The sequence below is a fragment of the Hypanus sabinus genome, chromosome 1 (assembly GCF_030144855.1).
Source record: "Hypanus sabinus isolate sHypSab1 chromosome 1, sHypSab1.hap1, whole genome shotgun sequence".
Taxonomy (NCBI): domain Eukaryota; kingdom Metazoa; phylum Chordata; class Chondrichthyes; order Myliobatiformes; family Dasyatidae; genus Hypanus; species Hypanus sabinus.
In genome coordinates, this window is record NC_082706.1 from 105,969,175 (window position 1) to 105,989,768 (window position 20,594).

General features: G+C 42.2%; 1 protein-coding gene across 5 annotated transcripts in view; it reads right to left on the reverse strand.

Moving 5' to 3' along the window:
• The window catches only part of bbs9 (Bardet-Biedl syndrome 9), a 396,619-nt gene that overhangs the window by 250,777 nt on the left and 125,248 nt on the right, over nucleotides 1–20,594 (reverse strand). For all 5 annotated transcript variants that reach the window (XM_059973612.1, XM_059973602.1, XM_059973581.1 and 2 more), the window contains 2 exons: nucleotides 14,387–14,559; nucleotides 6,140–6,292 (listed from right to left, as the gene is read on the reverse strand). In XM_059973612.1, coding sequence (XP_059829595.1) covers nucleotides 6,140–6,292; nucleotides 14,387–14,559 — 326 coding nt within the window. The remainder of the gene's footprint in view (nucleotides 1–6,139; nucleotides 6,293–14,386; nucleotides 14,560–20,594) is intronic.

Here is a 20,594-nt window from a genome sequence, read left to right on the forward strand (position 1 = left end):
GGATCCTAAGGTCCACCGCATTGAGATAGGTTGAATAAGGGACTTGAGCATCTTCAAATTTTGGTATCCGCGAGGGGTCCCAGAACCAATGCCCCGCAGATAAGGAGGGCCGACTGTAAATGCTAATAGGGTGGGTCCTGATTAAGGGTTTTGGCCCAGAATAACTGCTTATTCCCTTCCACAGAAGCTGCAAGACTGCCAAGTTCCTCCACCATTTTATTTGTGTTGCTTTTGATTTCCAGCATTTGCAGATTCCATTGTGTTTATAAACCAACACAGCAGAGGAAACTGCGAGCAGTTTCAAACTGTTTGGGAGTGCACATCTTGCACAAACTCTCATGGTCCCAGAACACATTCTCCAAGGTCAAGAAAGCTCACCAATGTCTCTACTTTCTGAGGATGCTGAAGAGAGCTGGATGATGCGCATCATACTCAATACTTTCTACAGATGCACAGTAGAGAGCATCCAACATGCTGCATTACTGGTGGTACATAACTGCACTGCAGCAGACAGGAGAGCTCTACAGCAAGTAGTTCAAAATGTCCAATACATCACCAGAACCAAGCTACATCAAGAACATAAATACAGAAAGGTGTCAGAAAAAGGCCAGTAATATTATTAAGGATCTCACCCACACGTCCTGCTTATGGATTGTTGTCCCACTCCCATCAGGAAAGAGGCTCCACAGCACCCACACCAGGACCACTAAACTCAAAAACATTTACTTCCCCCCCCCCAAGACATTAGACTGAAAAACACCTCCACCAATTAATCCACTCCGCCACCCTTGCATTCATATCAGCTAATCCTCTCTGCAGCCCCTCAGCGCCCTTTACTTCTGATGCACTCTATACTTCATACCTATACTGAGACTGCCACTGTCCTGCTGGGTTTTCATGTGCTTTGTTGATACCTAGAAGAGTTCCTCTTGCCAAGAGTCACTTGCCACATTATTTCCTGTAAGTCACTTTGTGTGCGGATACTCCTGCATCTTGCATTACTTTATGTACATGCAATTAGTCTACATATATAAGCTAATATTATGTATATACAGTCACACTCAAAGTTACTTGTACATTTTGTTTTAAAGGATTGTATTTACATTTATATCTATTGTGCATTTTATGTTTATTATGTTTTTTTATGCAGCATCGGATCCAGAATAATAATTTCATTCTACTTTACGCTCACATACTGAAGAATGACAATAAACAATCTTGAATGTTTGCAGGCTTTTTCTCCTTCAGATTGGACAAGTCTAGAAATAGAGGTAATTGGTTTTGAGTAAAAGATGGAAAATCTAAGTGGCATCTGAGGGCGATCTTCTTCACAGCAGGTAGTGTGAGTGTGGAGTGAGCTGCCAGTGGGAGTGTTAGATGCAAGTTCAATTATAACATTAAAAATAAGTCTGGATAGGTACATGGATAAGAGAAGTATGGAGGGCCATGGTCTGGGTGCAGGTAGACAGGACAAGGCAGAAGATCAGGCTGGCATGGACTAGTTGGGCTGAAGGGCCTGTTTCTGTGCAGTGGTGCTCTACGAAGCTGAAATAGACTGGTAAGGGACTGGTGTATACCATTGGCACAGAGGAAATGCAAATACGAGTTGATAATTAATTATGCAAACAGGAGGAAATCTGCAGGTGCACAAAATGCTTCCTATAGATGCCAGACAGCATCTATAGGAAGAAGCACAGTTGACGTTTCAGGTCGAGACCCTTTGTCAAGACTAACTGTATATCACACAGTACGTCACACCAGCCGACTCACAGGTGAAGTGTTGCCTCACCTGGAAGGACTGTCTGGGGCCCTGAATGGTGGTAAGGGAGGAAGTGTAAGGGGCAGGCGTAGCACTTGTTCTACTATATACTGCGTTGGGTGCTCCTGATGCGGCCTTTTATATATTGGTGAGACCCGATGCAGACTGAGAGACTGTTTCACTGAACATCTATGCTCGGTTTGCCAGAGAAAGCAGGATCTCCCAGTGGCCACACATTTTAATTCCATGTCTCATTCCCATTCTGATATGTCTATCCATGCCCTCCTCTACTGTCAAGATGAAGCTACTCTCGGGTTGGAGGTACAACACCTTATATACTGTCTGGGTAACCAACCTAATGGCATTAACACTGATTTCTCTAACTTCCGTTAATACCCCTCCTCCCCTTCTTACCCTATCCCTTATTTATTTATCCCCCCCCCTCTTTTTTTTTCCTTTCTCACTTTTTTCTCTCTCTGCCCTTCTACAATCACTCTGCCTGTTCTCCATCTCCCTCTGGTGCTCCCCTCCCCCTTTCTTTCTCCCTAGGTCCCATGATTCTTTCCCTTCTCCAGCTGTGTATCCCTTTTGCCAATCATCTTTCCAGCTCTTGGCTTCACCCCTCCCCCTCCTGTCTTCTCCTATCATTTCGGATTTCCCCCTCCCACTTTCATATCTTTTATTTTCTCTTCTTTCAGTTAGTCCTGACGAAGGGTCTCAGCTCAAAACGTCAACTGTATTTCTTCCTATAGATGCTGCCTGGCCTGCTGCATTCCACCAGCATTTTGTGTGTGTTCTTTGATAATTAATTACTTTACATAAGGGACAGGAAGACACAAGGACGGTAAAACATCCTAGTAATATGAAAAGTACTGAATTCAAATTTGAATCTGGAGACTGGATTCTGCCCAACCCAACCGTGGCCCAAAACATCAACTGCTTATTTTCCTTCATAAATACTGCCTGGACCACTGAGTTCCTCTAGCACCTATCATATGTCCAGATTTTCAGCATCTGCAGTCTCTCTTGTGTTTCAGGCTCAGGATGCGTACCTCAATCTTTGGAGAAATTGTATAGAGAAATTTCAATAGTTCAGCATGAGATTGTCAGAATTTTCCAGCAGGTTCCAAATCAATATAAAGAAACTGCCTAAGTACAGGACAGGGATAGTATTTCTTCAGTGGTTCTTTCAATAATCACTACAATGCATCTCATACCCATTTATTAGATCTCACTTGGCAAATTTTAATTACATCTCCAGGCTTTCAAACTTTTCAAATCAAAGACTAACACAAGAAATATACCTCCATGTGCTTTAAAGTTCATCGCATGGTAAATCAGATGACATTTTCATTGTTCAATAGATTTATTCCAGATTATTCTTTTCTTTTCAACATATTAAGTTGGCCAGAACAATAATGATGGTGTTACGCATATTTCTACATTGAATAACTGTAATTCAAGGCACATGATATTTACTGCGTGACTATACAGTAAATCTATATTGCTTGATAAATTCTGTGGAGTTTGACAAAACCCCGGGAAATATTTTGCAAAGACGTTCAGAAAAATTGCATGGAATCAAATAGAATCTATAATGAGGAGAAAATGAAAAATGTTTGTATTGTCCAAAATAAGAATGTTTTCCTACTGTTTAACATTTTTGAGTTTATATTTCACTGAGCATTGGGTCTTGACAGCAAAAGTCAGATGGAGGAGTTGGCATCAGCTGTGCCAAACCGGCTGGAGTGTTCAAGGACATTTTCAACCTCTCACTACAGTAGTTTAAGAGTTTCAGCTGCTTCAGAAGAGCAACAATCCTACCAGTGCCCAACAGCAGGGACAGCTGCCTCACATCCACCATAAGTAAATACTTTGGGAGGTTAGTAATGGCTAGAATTAACCCCTGCCTGAGCAAGGACCTGAACCCACTGTAATCCATTTACCATCACTATAGACCCACAGTGGATACAATTTCACTGGCTTTCCATTCTGCTTTGGAGCACCTAGACAACAGCAAAACATGTGCCAGGCTGCTGTTTACCTATTACAGCTTGGCATTCAATACCATTATCCCCTCAATATTAATCACCAAGCTTCTAAACTTGGGCTTCTGGATCTCCCTCTGCAACTGGATCCTTGACTTCCTCATCGGGAAACCACAGTCAATGCAAAACAAAGTTCAAAGTCAATTTCTTATCAAAGTACACATATGCCACCATATATCAATGAGATCATCATCTTGCAGGCATTTACAGGAAAATAAAGAAATACAATAAAATTTATGAAAATCTATAAAGACTGACAAACAACCAACGTGCAAAAGATGACAAATTGTACAAATAATTTTAAAAAGTAAATAAATAATGAGTTGTAAAGTCTCTGAAAGTGAGTCTATACATTGTGGAGTCAGTTCAGCATTGAGGTGACTGAAATTACCTACACTGGTTTGAGACTCATGATTGTAGGGTAATAACTTTTCCTGAACCTGGTGTTGTGGCAACTAAGGCTCCTGTACCTTCTGCCTGATGGGAATAGTGACAAAAGAACATGCCCTGGATGATGGGGGTTTTTGATGATGGATGCAGCTTCCTTGTGGCACTGCACCTAATAATGGGGAGAGCCTGTAATGGACTGAGATGTATTCAGCACTTTTTGTACACTTTTCCAATCATGGGCATCAGTGTTTCTGTACCAAGTATTGATGTAACCAGGCAGGATTCTCTCCACTGTGCATGTACAGATATTTGTCAAGATTGGTGTTAATAGCTCCTCTACGCTGACAGTTAACATATATGCCCTCAAGAATGTCTGCTTAGACCCCTGCTTTATTCTGTCTATGGGGTGTATGGGGTGTCAGGGTGGGATAGCACTTCTGGTGGGGGAACATGTTGTGTCCTTTTCAGGTGGTTTGTCCACCTTTGGTCCCACCTGGCACTCAGCTCTCACCTGTGGCTCCCCATAGCTGTTTGCATGCAACAGTGGCCACACCCCAGGCAACGGCTTCGACAAGCCGGCTAAACCAGGTGAGGGTAGCTGACGGGTCTCAAACCCTCGGTGATTTAGGGAGTTGTCTATCCCAGCACATGAAGACAGACTCTGGTGGATTGAGCGGATCAGACCAATGGAAGGTCCAACGGTCAAGAAGGCTGTCTTTGCAAGCATTGTGGAATGAGTAGAGCACAAGATACAGATGTCCTGGTCATCCACTGCGCCCAGTCCTATCTCCAGCCGTCTCGACTCTCATCTTGCCACTGGATCCAGATGGGAATTGGGAAGAGAGAGTGAGGCTGACACTGCGCAACTCTCCCTCACTTAAACCCAAATCAAGCGCTAGTCTTGACACCATCATGGTGTCGAGGTCTTCATTGACGATGATGAATGAACATGACTCTCTCTATACTCATAACTCTATGACTAAGCACAGCTCAAAGGCCATCTACAAGTTTGCAGGTGACATCACAATTGTTGGTAAAATCTCAAGTGGCAACAAGGAGGTATACAGCAGTGAGATAGATTAGCTGGTTCAAGTGATGTTGCAAAATCAACCTCACATTCAATGTCATCAAGAGCAATGAATTGATTATGGACTTCAAGAAGGTGAAGTTGGGAGAACATTTAGCAGTCTTCAAAGAGTTGTCAGCAGTGAAAAGGGTGAGCAGTTTTAAGTTCTTATGTGTCAACATCTTGGGGGATCTATCCTGGCCCAACACATTGATGCAATCATAAAGAAGGGGCGCTAGCTGCTCTATTTCAAGATTTGTTATGTACCAAAAACTCTTGTAGATTTCTATATATTTACAACAAAGAGTATCTGATTGGTTGCATTACAGTCTGTCATGGAGGCGTCAATGTATAGGATTGCAGCGCGTTGTTGACTTAGCCAGCTCCATCATGGGCACAATTTTCCCCATCATCAAAACAATCTTCAAGAGACTATGTCTCAAGAAGACAAGCATCTACTCTCAATATACCTTCTTCTCTTTGCTACCATCTGGCAGGATGTCCAGGAGCCTGAAGATGTACACAAAGTGACTCAAACAACAACCCCTTCCCTTCTGACATCAGATTTTTGAACAGTCAATGAACCCATGTACACTACCTCATTTCTTTTTCTGCACCAATTATTTTGTAATTTATAGTCATTTTTTGGCTCTACACTGTACTGCTGCCACACAATAAATTTCTGATCTATCAATCAGCTTCACCTAACTTTTCTACGGTCAAAGCATAAAAAGCCTCAACTGCAATGTTTCTTCCACATCAGGCATCACTTATATTGATAAGGTCATGTAAATTTTCAACAATACAGTACAATTAGCAAAGTGACACGGGCAGTTCAAGAAACAATGGACTAAGCAGTTTTCTGAATGGACTAACCTGTTGATACGTTCCATCCAGTAATGTATCCAGATTATGGAGAGGTGAGGGAGTTTTGTCCTTGAAATGTGTTAAAAGTCGCCTTTGGATAGCCCTGTACTGTAGAGCCCGTTGTGAAAGAAGCTCTTTATATTTCTCAGCATTTAGGCGCAGCTATACAAATAAAAAAAATATTTTATGCACAATTCTGCTTTTGAAAACTTAAGGAAATCATTTGAGTTCATATGTTCAAAATATAAATAAACTTCTTCAATTCACTTTATCTGAACCATTGCAGAAGTATAAAGGAAGGCCTCAATTTGGTGGACTGCGGCAAATAAATGCTTACTGCTGACCTCAAATGAAAATCCCTGTAAAGATTTAGTGATCAACACAATGTAGATTTCACTTTTCCTAATGTTTATTTCATTCTGGTAACAGTACTATCTGATCTCTGAAATTGCTTCAAGCAGACTTGATGTCAAACATCAATGACATCTGCATACCAGGCAGATGAGAACAAAAAGGCTGGTATACATACACATGATCAAAGTAGTAGCCAAAAAGTCAAATTGAATAACTAAAATAAATTAAATTTAACTAATCTTAGAAAGGTTAAATTTTGAAATTCAATGGATTCCATTTAATTGAAATGCATTGGAACCATAGATTTTGGCCCCATTAAGCGGCCGCACCAATCAGCTGAAACTTCTGGAAATAGTTCAGAAGGTTAAAAAAGCCAAACTACTATTTAACTGAGAAAAAATTATTTATTTTAATTAAATACAGAACAAATTAGAACACCATCAATACTACTACAATATTATAAAACTGTATTGGTTCCTAATAGCTACTGATGAAAGAATCCATCCACACTACTGTGTTCTTTTGATTGACTATAAATGAACAAAATCACACAGACATCCAGTGCAGATAATAGATGCCTTCATACAATCCTTTCAACAATTGCATCCTCCAAGTCTTTCTTTTCATTGTAACATTCAAGATCATTGTCAATCCCTTCAAATTCTTCATAGTGCCTAACTTGTTGAAGTAGTGAACTCATTTCATTTTCAGTCCCAGCCATTTGTGGCATCTCCAAGCCTGAATACTTAAAGCAAAACAGTTCAGAGTTGTCGTACTGCTTATTTCTCACCACCAGTGATAAAAATCACTGCTTTTTGAACACACACGTGCAACTGATACCATTTATAAACTTTGCTCCAAGCATGCTGTTGTGTCTAACTGCCATACAAGTGCACTCGGCTGATGCTAGTAAAACAAAAACAGTTCAGCAACAGTCTCCTGTCCAAATTAAGCTGTATAGTGTCACAAATAAAGGAAATCGCAACAATTTACTCAATTAATTTTTGCTCTTTAGGAGTTGTCCCAAATAGGCTGCTGCTTTGGTTGACTGATAGCCCAATTAACTGGAACTAATTTGTTTTAACTGTTACGAATGTGCCACAACTCTGAGGGGCTGAAGGGTACAAAGTAGCCCCCGCCTTTTTTGAGAATCGCACGATCACTATTAAGTCAGTTCAGGAGACCCAGGAAATGAGAGAAAGACATGCAGAATCCACAAAGAGTTTGGAATGTGTCCTGGCCTCCGAAAGGCGGAACCATTGATAATGGCTATTGTTTCTTGGAAACGGAATTGTGTATTGGATACTGTACGATTCATCGAAGCCCCCAGGCAATGAACCGAGGGGGGTAGGTGGAGGGATTGCATCATCCCAACCTGATTGACATCTGAGACCTGGTGAGTCAGGATAAAAGAGGGTCTGGGAAACAGCCCTTCAGATGCACCAGAAAAAATGCTAGAACCCCTGTAACAGCGTAATAGCGAAAGCTGGTGGAAAGCCCACGTGCGTCCTTTTCCATTTGCCTCGGAATCGGTGGGTCTTTACCACGGAAGCACGGCTTTAGCTAACCACAAAAGGGGAAATCAGTCCCCCAACGACTCTCGAAGGATTGACATCATAAAAGGAATGGGCAAGTTAAACCTCCGTCTTTCTCTCCAACCAAAAAGCTGCAGCTTGAATGAACTTGAGTGACTTTTATATTTCCATCGGACAATACATTATCCCCTAGACAACGATAGAGCTATTTCTTATTATTATTATACCTGCGCTTTTAGATTTAGTATTGAAGACGTATATTATCTGTATGTTTGCATTGATATTATTTTTGTGTATTTTTATCAATAAATACTGTTAAAAATAGTACCATCAGACTTCAACGGACCTTTCTATCTTTGCTGGTAAGTGACCCAGTTACGGGGTACGTAACATAACATACAAAATTAGTTTTGAGGTTAGAAACAGGAGAAAATCTGTAGAAGCTGGAAATCCAAGCAACACACAAAATGCTGGAGGAACTCAGCAGGCCATACTACATCTATGAAAAAGAGTACAGTCCATGTTTCAGACCGAGACCCTTCAACAGGACTGGAGGACAAAAAGATGGGTAGGTTGAAAAGGTGGGGGAGGAGAGGGGAGGGAGAAATAGAAGATGATAGGTGAAACTGGGAGGGGTGAAGTAAAGAGCTGGGAAATTGATAGTGGGAGAGATTCAGGGCTGCAGAAGGGGGAATCTAATAGGAGAGGACTGAAGGCTATTGAAGAAAGAAAGGGGGGGGGAGTAGCCAGTAGACCCATTGTTTCAGCTTGTTCCTGCCCCACTGAACTCATATCTGTGTACCTTGACTCTGTTTTATCCCCCTAGTTCAGTCCCTTCCTATCTACATTAGTGACACTTCACAGGTACTGGATCTTTTCAAAGATTTCAATCTCCCTGGCCCTCATCATCTTATTTTCACTATGAATACCCAGTCCCTATACACCACCATCCCCCACCAGGAAGGCCTCAATTTCCACTTCTTTCAGGACACCAGACCCAACCAGTTCCCCTCCACCACTCTCCTCCATCTGGCAAAACTTGTCCTCACCCTTAATAATTTCTCCTTTGGTTTCTCAAGGTGTAGCCATGAGCATTCTCGTGGGTCCCAGCTATGTTTGCCTTTTTGTCAGCTACGTGAAACAGTCTATGTCCCAAGCCTACTCTGGTATCCGTCCCCCACTTTTCCTATATGCTACATCGATGACTGCATTGGTGCTGCTTCCTGCACCCATGCAGAGCTCATCAACTTTGTTTCCAACTTCCACCCTGCCCTCAATTTACCTGGTCTATTTCTGACACCTCCCTCCCCTTTTTTGATCTCCATGTCTCTATCCCTGGAGATAGCTTATCTACTGATGTCTATTATAAACCCACGGACTCTCACAGCTACCTGGACTCTACCTCTTCCCATCCTGTTACTTGTAAAAACACCATCCCCTTCTCTAAATTCCTCTGTCTTCGCCACATCTGCTTTCAGGATGAGGATTTTCATTCCAGAATAAAGATGTCCTTTTTCAAAGAAAGGGGCTTCCCTTTCTCCACCATCAATGCTGCTCTCAACCGCATCTCTTCCATCTCATGCACATCTGCTCTCACCCAATCCTCCCGCCACCCTACCACAGATAAGGTTCCTCTTGTCCTCATCTACCACCCCACCAGCCTCTGAATCCAACACATAATTCTCCAGAACTTTCGCCATCTCCAACGTGATTCCACAACCAAGCACATCTTTCCCTCCCCTCCCACCTTCTAATTTTCACAAAGATCGTTCCCTATGCAACTCCCTTATCTATTCGTCCCTCCCCACCGATCTCCCACCTGGCACTTATCCTTGCAAGCAGAACAAGTGCTACACCTGCCCCTACACCACCTCTCTTACTACCATTCAGGGCCCCAAATAGTCCTTCCAGGTAAGGCGACTCTTCACCTGTGAGACTGTTAGGGTCATATACGTGTACAGTCTGGCCTCCTGTATAACGGTGAAACCTGACATAAATTGGGAGACTGCTTCGCTGAGAACCTACACTCCATCCACCAAAAGAAGCAGGATCTCCCAGTGGCCACCTATTTTAATTCCACTTCCCATTCCCATTCTGATAAGTCAATCCATGGCCTCCTCTATGTCACAATGAGGCCACACTGAATTTGGAGGAACAACACCTTATATTCCTTCTGGGTAGCCTCCAACCTGATGACATAAGCATTCTTTTCTTGAACTTCTGGTAATGTCCACCACCCTTCACTATTCCTCATCTCCTTTTCCCTCTCTCACCTCATCTCCTTGCCTGCCCATCACGTCCCTCTGGTGCTCCTCCATGGCCTTCTGTCCTCTTCTTTTAGATTCTCCCTTCTTCAGTTCTTTCACCTATCAATTTCCCAGCTCTTTACTTTACCACTCCCTCTCCCAGCATCACCTATCACCTTGTGTTTCTCTCTCCTCCCCCCCACTTTTTAAATCTAGTCATCATTTTTCTCTCTAGTCCTGTTGAAGGGTCTCAGCTTGAAAAGTCAACTGTACTCTTTTCCATAGATGCTGCCTGACCTGATGGGTTCTTCCAGCATTTTGTGTGTGTTTTCAGGGTTAAAGATTGCTTTAAAGTTCAAAGTGTGAAGTATATTTATTATCAAAGTACATATGTCACCATATACTACCATGAGATTCATTTCTTTGCAGCTATTCACAGGAAATAGAAGAAAAACTGCACGAGACAAACAACCAATGTGCAAAAGACAACAAAATATGCCAATACAAAAAGGAAAATAAAAAACAAATAAAAATAATAAATAAGCAATAAATATCAAGAACACGAGATGAAGAGTCCTTTAAAGTGAGTTCATAGGTTGTGGGAACGGTTCATTGTTAGGATGAGTGAATTTGAAAGTTGAATGAAGTTATCTCCACTGGTTCAAGAGCCTTATAGTTGAGGGGTAAAAACTGTTCCTGAACCTGGTGGCATGGGTCCTGAGGCTCCTCTACCTCCTTCCTGATGGCAGCAGCGAGAAAAGAGCATGGCCTTGATGGTGAGGATCCTTGATGATGTATTCTTCTTTCTTGCAACACTGCTCCTTGTAGATGTGCTCAATTGTGGGAAGGGCTTTTTCCGTGATGGACTGGGCTGCATCCACTACTTTTTTTTAGGCTTTTCTATTCCAGAGCATTGGTGTTTCCATATCAGACCATGATACAACCAGTCAGTATGCACATCCATGCACATCTAAAGAAGTTTGTCAAAGTTTTGGATGACAGGCCGAATCTTCACTAATTTCTAAGTAGAGGTGCTGTTGTGCTTTCTTTGCAATAGCACTTAGATGCTGGACCCAGGACAGATCCTCTGAAATGATAACACTGAAGAACTTACCACTTCTGATCCATCAATGAGGACTGGCTCACCGACCTCTGGTTTCCTGCTCATGTAGTCAATAATCAGCTCTTTAGGTCTTGCTGATATTGAGTGAGAGATGGTGTTGTGGCACCACACTGCTAGATTTTCAGTCTCCCTCCTATATGCTGATCTGTCACCATCTTTGATTCAGCCAATGGCAATGGTATTGTCAGCAAACTTAAATATGCCATTGGAGCTGTGCTTAGCCTCATAGTCTGAAGTATAAAGCATTAGAGCAGAGGACTAAGTACACAGCTTTATGGTGCACCTGTGCTGATGGTGACTGTGGAGGAAATTTTGTTGTCGATCCAAACAGATTAGGGTCTGCAAGTGTGGAAATCAAAGATCCAGTTGTACAAGGAGGTACTGAGCCCTAGGTCTTGCAGTTTATTGATTAGTTTTGAGGGGATGATAGTATTGAATGCAGAACAGTGATCAAGCTGCTTTTGTATAAGCTGCTTCACTATCTAGGTGCTCCAAGACTGAGTGAAGAACCAATGAAATGGCAGCTGCTGTTGACCTGTTGTGACAGTTGACAAACTGGAGAGGATCCAAGTTGTCTTTCAGACAAGAGTTGATATGTTTCATGACCAACCTCTCAAAGCACTACATTACAGTGGATTCAAGTGCTACTGGACGATAGTCTTTAAGGTAAGATACTATATTCTTTTTGAGTGCCAGTACAATTGAAGCCTGCTTGAAGCAGGTGGATACCTTAGACTGCCAAAGTGAAAAGTTAGAGAGCTCAGTGAATGCTCCAGCCAGTTGATCAGCATAAGTCTTCAGTACTCAGCCGAGTACCTCGCCTGGACCAGACGCTTTCCATGGGTTCACCCTCCTGAAGGATGCTCTCACATTGACCTCAGAGACTAAAATCACAGGGTTGGCAGGGATAATGGAAATTTGTGAAGGAGTCTCCATGTTTTGTCGGTCAACTCAAGCATAAGAGGAATTGAGCTCATCTGGGAGCAAAACCTTGCTGTCACGTATGTCACACATGTCAACCTTGGTTTACCTTGTAGGAGCTGATAACATTTAAGCCCTGCCTCAGAAGCTGAACATTCTTCTGCAATTCCAGTTTGATCCGGAATTGCCTCTTAGCATGTGAAATGACTTTCTAGATGTCACACCTGGATCTCTTGGACTTTATTTGATCACCTGAACTCATTCACAACCGACTTTATAAGGACCGTGACAATTGTAGCATATTCATTCAGATCCTTTGTTAAGTCCTTAAACATGGCCCAGTTTACCTACTCAAAACAGTCCCATAGACGCTTCTCTACCTCCCACGACCTCTTTATTGTGCTTAATTACGGTTAAGCTAAAGAGCAAGGCTCCAGAAGTGTGGTTTAGCATGCTAATAAAACCTCTGTAACACCTTGTTCTACTAAATTTCACATTTCCTGTTTACAGTGACAACACATGTAAAAGATTGAGAGATTTCCAGAGGATTTCTACCTTTCAGAATTTAAAATAGCCTAGGGTGTAACAGAGTATTTAACTGTTTTTGCATAATTCAAAAGTTGATGTCTGTTTATTAATTTAACACTTACAAAAGCTAATTTTGTTTAAAGAGGCAACTAAATTTGTTGATGAGGGAAGTGCAGTGGATGTGTGTTAAATGCACTCCGGTAAGCCTTATTGACAAAGTCCCATCACGAGAGACCGATCAAAAGGGTTCACGCAAGCTGAATCAAAAATTGGCTTGGCAACAGGAGACAGAAGGTGATGATAGAGGGCTGTGATTTTTACTGAATGTCTGTGACTCTGTGACTAGTGTTCCACAGGAATTGGTGCTGGGACCCCTGATGCCTATAATGTACTTGAACAATTAGAATATGAATAGATGGCATGATCAACAAATTTACAGATGACACTAAAGTGGAGATGTTGACAGTGTGGAGAGTATTTTAGAATAAGGGTTGATATTGATGTGTTGGTGAAATGGGTTGAGAAATGGCAGGTGGAATTCAATCCAGATAATTGTGAGGTGACAAACACAAAATGCTGGTGGAACACAGCAGGCCAGGCAGCATCTATAAGGAGAAGCACCGTCGACGTTTTGGGCCGAGACGTCAACAGTGCTTCTCCTTATAGATGCTGCCTGGCCTGCTGTGTTCCACCAGCATTTTGTGTGTGTTGTTTGAATTTCCAACATCTGCAGATTTCCTTGTATTTGCTTAATTGTGAGGTGATGCACTTTTGTTGTACTAATAAAGATAAGGCATACACCATTAATGGTAGGATTCTAGGGAGTAGGAGGGATAGAAAGACCTGAGAGTGCAAGTCTAGAAGATGCTTGAATCTGGGAGTAGAGATACTATGTTTTAAAAAGGAAAATAGGATATGACTTTCATGAGTCAGGGCAACAAATATAAAAGCAGGGAGGTCCTGGTACAACTTTATAAAATACTAGTCAGGCCTCAGCTGAAGAACAGTGGGCAACTCTGCTCACCCCACTGTAGGAAGGATGTGATAAGTCTTAAGAGTGGCTGCAGAGGAGATTCACCAAAATATTTCCTGGGAGGAGGTTATGAGCAGAGATTGGAGAAGTTAAATCTATTTTCCCTAGAACAGAGGAGGTTAAGAGGAGACATTACTTAAGTATATAAAATTATGATGTCTATAGATAGGCTAGATTGTTGGAATCCTTCCTCCATCAGTGGTGATTAAAATTAGAGACATAGATATAGAGTGAGAGTGAGAAGCAGGAGTTTTAGTTAGGATTTGAGCACCCTTCTCACCAGAGTAGTGAGTACCTGGAATATACCTCTGGAGAAAGTTGAAGCACACAACATTTAAGAGTGGCAACATGTACTACTATGGCTAACTGCTGGATGATAGGATTAGTTCAGATAAGTGCCCACTGGTGGATGTGTTGGGCAGAAGGGCCCTTTTCCATTCTATATGACTCCATGACGAAAAGGTTCATCAGTGTTATTCCACAAACTCTAGGCTACAGTGATTAAAAATGACAGACCTCAAAATGTCGATCAATCAATTGAAAGTACTCCTGCAAAGGAATGGGCCCTGAAAAGGTGCACACAAAGTCCTTGTGTTCTTCATTGGAAAATATCTCTTCCAAACGCTGAATAAGTCCTTTAGTGATTAGCCACAGATCTTCAAACTGGTCACATTGAACTCTGTACCGACCTGAGAAATTAAAAACATGAGTTATAGGATCATGCAGCAGTAAAATAGGCCATTCAGCTCAATTGGTCTATACTAACAAAGATGCCCTATAAACTAGTCCCATTTGCCTACATTTGGCTCATATGTATCTAAATTTATTCTATTCACATACTTAACCAAATGTCTTTTAAATGTTGGTGTTATTGTACCTGCATCAACCACTTTCTCTGTCAGTTCATGCTGCATATGTACTACCCTCTATGTGAAAAGGTTGCCCCTCAGGTTCCTTTTAAATCTCTCCCTTCCCATCTTAAAACCTATGTGCTCTAGTTTAGAGCACATAGTCTAGGGTGCTCTAGACTCCTGATGAAGGGTTTCGGCCCGAAACGTCGTTATTACCTCCTTCCATAGATGCTGTTTGGCCTGCTGAGTTCTGCCAGCATTTTGTGTTTTTTATTTATTTCCAGCATCTGCAGATTTACTCATGGTGCTCTATTTTTTGATGCCCCAACCATGGGGAAAAAGGGCTCTGTGCATTCACATTATCTATGCCCGTCATGATTTTATACAGCTCTACAAGATCATCCCTGTTTCCTGAACTTCAAGGATTGAAGTCCAAGCCTGTTTAACTTCTCCCTATAGTCCTAACAAAGTGTTTTTTTTTGCACTTGGTCTATCTTAATGGTTTAAAGTGAACATATTACTTCAAGTGTACACCACATCTTGCACAACTGCAACACAACATCCCACTTCCTAAACTCAGAGTCGTCCTGAATAATGAAGACCAGCCTTGTGCACCCTGTGTACCTGTCATGCCACAATCAGCAAATCTTTCAGAAAATGGATGAAAATAAGCACATGGATGAAAGATAAATGGAGTGCTATGTGGGAAGGAAGGGGTAGATTGCTCTTAGAGTAGGTTAAAAGGTTGGCACATCATGGGCCAAAGGGCCCGTACTGCTTTATGTTCTATATCTTATATTCATTAATATTTAGTAATTACTTATTAGATAATGTCATCCAGCATTTTCAACCTTTACCTACTTGCTTTTAAAGCAAAACCTTTACATATTTGCACCTTTTGCTTTTCCATCAAGTCCCAATGTAACCTTGAGGAAATACATTTTATCTATCACAATACATATTGCAGCCCTTGGGATCAAATATGAATTCAGCAGTCTTAGACAACCAGCCATTCTTTTTGTGTCAGGACTGGTCAGTTCTGATCCAAGGTTGCCCACCTGTAACAGTCTCTCTCCACATATGCTGACTGATCTGTTTTTTTTCCAGTATTCTCTTTCATTAGGTTTCTAGTTATGTTCTGTCTCTCACAGAGGCAGTAAATCCTTTTGTTTTATTTTGTCTAACTGTTCTTATTCATCCAATAACTAAGGTACGAAATGCTTTGTGACACTTGATCGATTTTTCCTCTCAAGTCCATCACAGCTCCTTCCCTTGTTATTTCCATCTATACCCATGACAAAATCACACTTATTTTAAGTCTGTACTCCACCTTTAGGTCACATACTCCAATCTTAACCTTGCCGAATTCACCCAGAGACAGCAAAGGTGCAAATTTGCTCAGTCAATCCAAAAAAGGAATTTATTGATGGGCATGCAATAGAGCAGAAATGTAACTGCCATGCACCAACTCTTTTGATCCCTCCCACTTTCTACAAATCAAGGATGTAGACACAGGCACTTATACAGACCCCAGTTATGCTCATTTTTGATGCCAAACCTACACTATGGACCATTCTCCAACTCCTTCTCCAGTACATCATTGACTGCATTGGTGCTGCTTCCTGCATGAGTGTACATCTCATCAATTTTTTTAAAAATCATCTTTGCCATCAACTTCCACCCTGCCTTCAAATTCATCTAGATCATCTCTGACACTTCCTTTTCTGGATCTTTCTGAGGGACATTATACTTTGTTTAGTCAATATGCGCTCATTACAGGAGCAGGCTGTCATCCTAGTGGATATGGTCTAAAATTCTAAGACCATATCCCACCATTTATAATTATGTTGTATTTTGAGAACCATTCCCCCACTTAAGTTATGCTTCACCTGTTTATTTATTTCCCACTAAAACACACATCCAAGGGAGTTCTTAAAACTTTGAACCTCACCTTCAGAACCCAGCTGCTAAGGTACAAATTCCAAGATGAAGGCACATATTAGGTCAGCTGAAGAAGCGGAGGCAAACCCAAATGGGATTACACATCGAGGCTAAGACTAAGAACTGATCTTGCTGCAGTGTTTTTTTTCCCTGCGGATCTCCTACTATAGTGAAAAGACAGAAGTCCAAACACCTTCAGCATTTCAGAATCAGAATCAGGTTTATTATCACTGGCATGTGTTGTGAAATTTGTTAACTTAACAGCAGTTCAATACAATATATAATAAAGAAAAATAAATAAATCAATTACAGTATATGTATATTGGATAGATTAAAACTAGTGCAAAAACAGAAATATATATTAAAAAAGTGAGGCAGTTCATGGAATCAATGTCATCTTGGAATCGGATGGCAGAGAGGAAGAAGCTGTTCCTGAATCACTGAGTGTGTGCCTTCAGGCTTCTGTACCTCCTACTGATGGTAACAATGTGAAAGTGGGTAATGGGGGTCTTTAATAATGGACGCTGCCTTTCTGAGACACCGCTCCTGGACACTGTAGGCTAGTACCCATGATGATGCCAATTAAACTTACAACCCTCTGCAGCTTCTTTCGGTCGTGTGCAGTAACCCCTGCCCTCCCCCATACCAGACAGCGATACAGCCTGTCAGAATGCTCTCAATAGAAAATTTTGAGTGTTTTTGTTGACATACCAAATCTCTTCAAGCTTCTAATGAAGTATAGTTACTGTCTTGACTTCTTTATAGCTGCACCAATATGTTGGGACCAGGTTAGGTCCTCAGAGATCTTGACACTCAGGAACTTGAAACTGCTCACTTTCTCCACTTCTGATCCCTCTGTGAGAATTGGGAGCTGTTCCTTCGTCTTGCCCTTCCTGAAGTCCACAATCAACTCTTTCATCTTACTGACATTGAGTGCAAGGTTGTTGCTGCAACACTACTCCACTATTTGGTACATCTCACTTCTTTATGGCCACTTATCTCCTTCTAAGATCTACCAACAATGGTTGTATCATCAGCAAATTTATAGATGACATTTCAGCTATGCCTAGCCACACAGTCATGGGTATAGAGAGTATAGCAGTGGGCTAAGCACACACCCGAGGTGCACCGGTGTTGATCATCAGCGAGGAGGAGATATTAACCTCAATCCGCACAGATTGAGGTTTTATGGTTAGGAAGTCAAGGATCCAATTGCAGAGGGAGGTACAGAGGACCAGGTTCTGTAACTTATCAATCAGGATTGTGGGAATGATGGTGTTAAACGCTGAGCTATAGTCCATGAACACCATCCTGACATAGATGTTTGTGTTGTCCAGGTGGTCTAAGGCATTGTGAAGAGCCATTGAGATTGCGTCTGCCTTTAACCTATTGTGTTGATAGGCAAATTGCAGTGGGTCCAGGTCCTTGCTGAGGTCAGTTTGGTCACGACCAACCTCTCAAAGCATTTCATCACTGTAGATGTGAGTGCTACCGGGCAATCGTCATTAAGGCAGGTCACATTATTCTTTTTAGGCAGTGGTATAATTGTTGCCTTTTTGAAGCAACTGGGAACTACTGCCCGTAGCAGTGAGAGGTTGAAAATGTCCTTGTATAACTCCTGGCAGCACATTTTCAGTACCTTACTAGGCAGTTCATTGGGGCCTCCCACCTTGTGAGGCCTCTGAGACAGAGATCGCAGGGTCACTGGGTGCAGCAAGGATCTTCACAGCTGTAGTTATATTCTCCCTTTCGAAGCAGGCATAGAAGGCATTGAGTTCATCTGGTAGTGAAGCATCACTGCCATTCATGCTATTGGGTTTCACTTTGTAGGAAGTAATGTCTGGCAAACCCTGCCAGAGTTGTTGTACTCCAACATCATTTGAAATTGTCTTTTCACCCTTGAAATAGCCCTCTGCAAATCATACCTGGTTTTCTGGTACAGACCTGGGTCGCCAGGCTTGAAAGCCACAGACCTAACCTTCAGCAGATGATTTATCTCCTGGTTCATCCACTGCAGCATAGTCATCCAGATTCGAAGATGAATCTCTGAATACAATCCAGACCACCCACTCAAAGCAGTCCTGTAAGGTTCCTGTGCCTCCCTTGTCCATACCTGTTTGGTCCTCACTACTGGTGCTGCAATCTTCAGTCTCTGCCTATGGTCAGGGAGGAGTAGTAGTAGTAGTATAGCCAGGTAATCAGACTTCCCAAAGTGAGGGCATGGAACAGCACGGTAGGCATTCTTGATGGTAGTGTAACATGGTTCGGTGTGTTGTTTCCTCTGGTATTGCAAGTGATCTGTTGACGTAATGGTTTAGTGATTCTTTTCAGACTGGCCTGGTTAAAATCCCCCAAATACGATGGTAAAGGTGTTAGGGTGCACTGTTTCATGCATGTTAATCCCTTTGATCAGAATATCTAAAGCCTGATTGACATTGCCCAAGGTGGAACGTACACGCTACCAAAATGATCATGGTAATCTCCCATGGTAGGTAAAATGGATGGTACTTAATTGTGAGATATTCCAGGTCTGGTGAGCAGAATTGGGACAGCACTCATATATCTGTGCACCAGGAGGAGTTGATTATGAGGCATACTCCTCCCCCTCCGCTTTTGAGAAACTCTATAGATCGATCCATCGATCTGAATCGTTGCATCCAGTACGGAAGGGGTTAACCAGGATTCCATGAAACAAAGCACACACATGGTCCTAATGTCCTTCTGATTCAGCACCCTAGCTCTGAGACCAGTCTCAGAATGTTCCCAAGTGATACAAAAGTATTTTGGGAAATTTAGATCCCAGTTTGGGGATAAAACTGATAGAGCAAGTTCCAACTCCCCTGCTCTTCAAAAGTATTTAGCCCACCAAAGAGCAGTGTTACAGCATTACATGTTGCAACATGAGCTTCTGTTGTGGGTTTGATTTCACTGCGTTTTTCCTCAGTGTTAAGAATACTGCCCACAACCACAAATTGAGCAGCATCAATGGGTCAGGTCACAGATTTGTCAGTGGGTGAGCATCTGGGGGACAGTGATCACCGCTCCCTGACCTTTAGCATTATCATGGAAAAGGTTAGAATCAGAGAGGACAGGAAAATTTTTAATTGGGGAAGGGCAAATTATGAGGCTATAAGGCTAGAACTTGTGGGTGTGAATTGGGATGATGTTTTTGGTATTCACCACTGAGAGGGAACTTGATGATGGTGAGTACAATATGAGTGAGGTTGATGTTCTTAGAGAATCATGGTCTGATCAGGGACAGTCAGCATGGCTTTGTGAAGGGCAGATTGTGACTAACAAGCCTGTTAGAGTTCTTTGAGGAGGTGACCAGGCATATAGATGAAGGTAGTGCAGTGGATGTGATCTCCATGGATTTTAGTAAGGCATTTGACAAGGTTCCACATGGTAAGCTTATTCAGAAGGTCAGAAGGCATGGGATCCAGGTTAGTTTGGCCAGGTGGATTCAGAATTGGCTTGCCTGCAGAAGGCAGAGGGTCGTGGTGGAGGGAGTACATTCAGATTGGAGGGTTGTGACTAGTGGTGTCCCACAAGGATCTGTTCTGGGACCTCTACTTCTTGTGATTTTTATTAACGACCTGGATGTGGGGGTAGAAGGGTGGGTTGGCAAGTTTGCAGACGACACAGAGGTTGGTGGTGCTGTAGATAGTGTAGAGGATTGCAGACAGACATTGATAGGTTGCAGAAGTGGGCTGGGAAGCGGCAGATGGAGTTCAACCCAGAGAAGTGTGAGGTGGTACACTTTGGAAGGACAAACTCCAAGCCAGAATACAAAGTAAATGGCAGGATACTTGGTAGTGTGGAGGAGCAGAGGGATCTGGGGGTACATGTCCACAGATCCCTGAAAGTTGCCTCACAGGTAGATAGGGTAGTTAAGAAAGCTTATGGGGTGTTAGCTTTCATAAGTTGAGGGA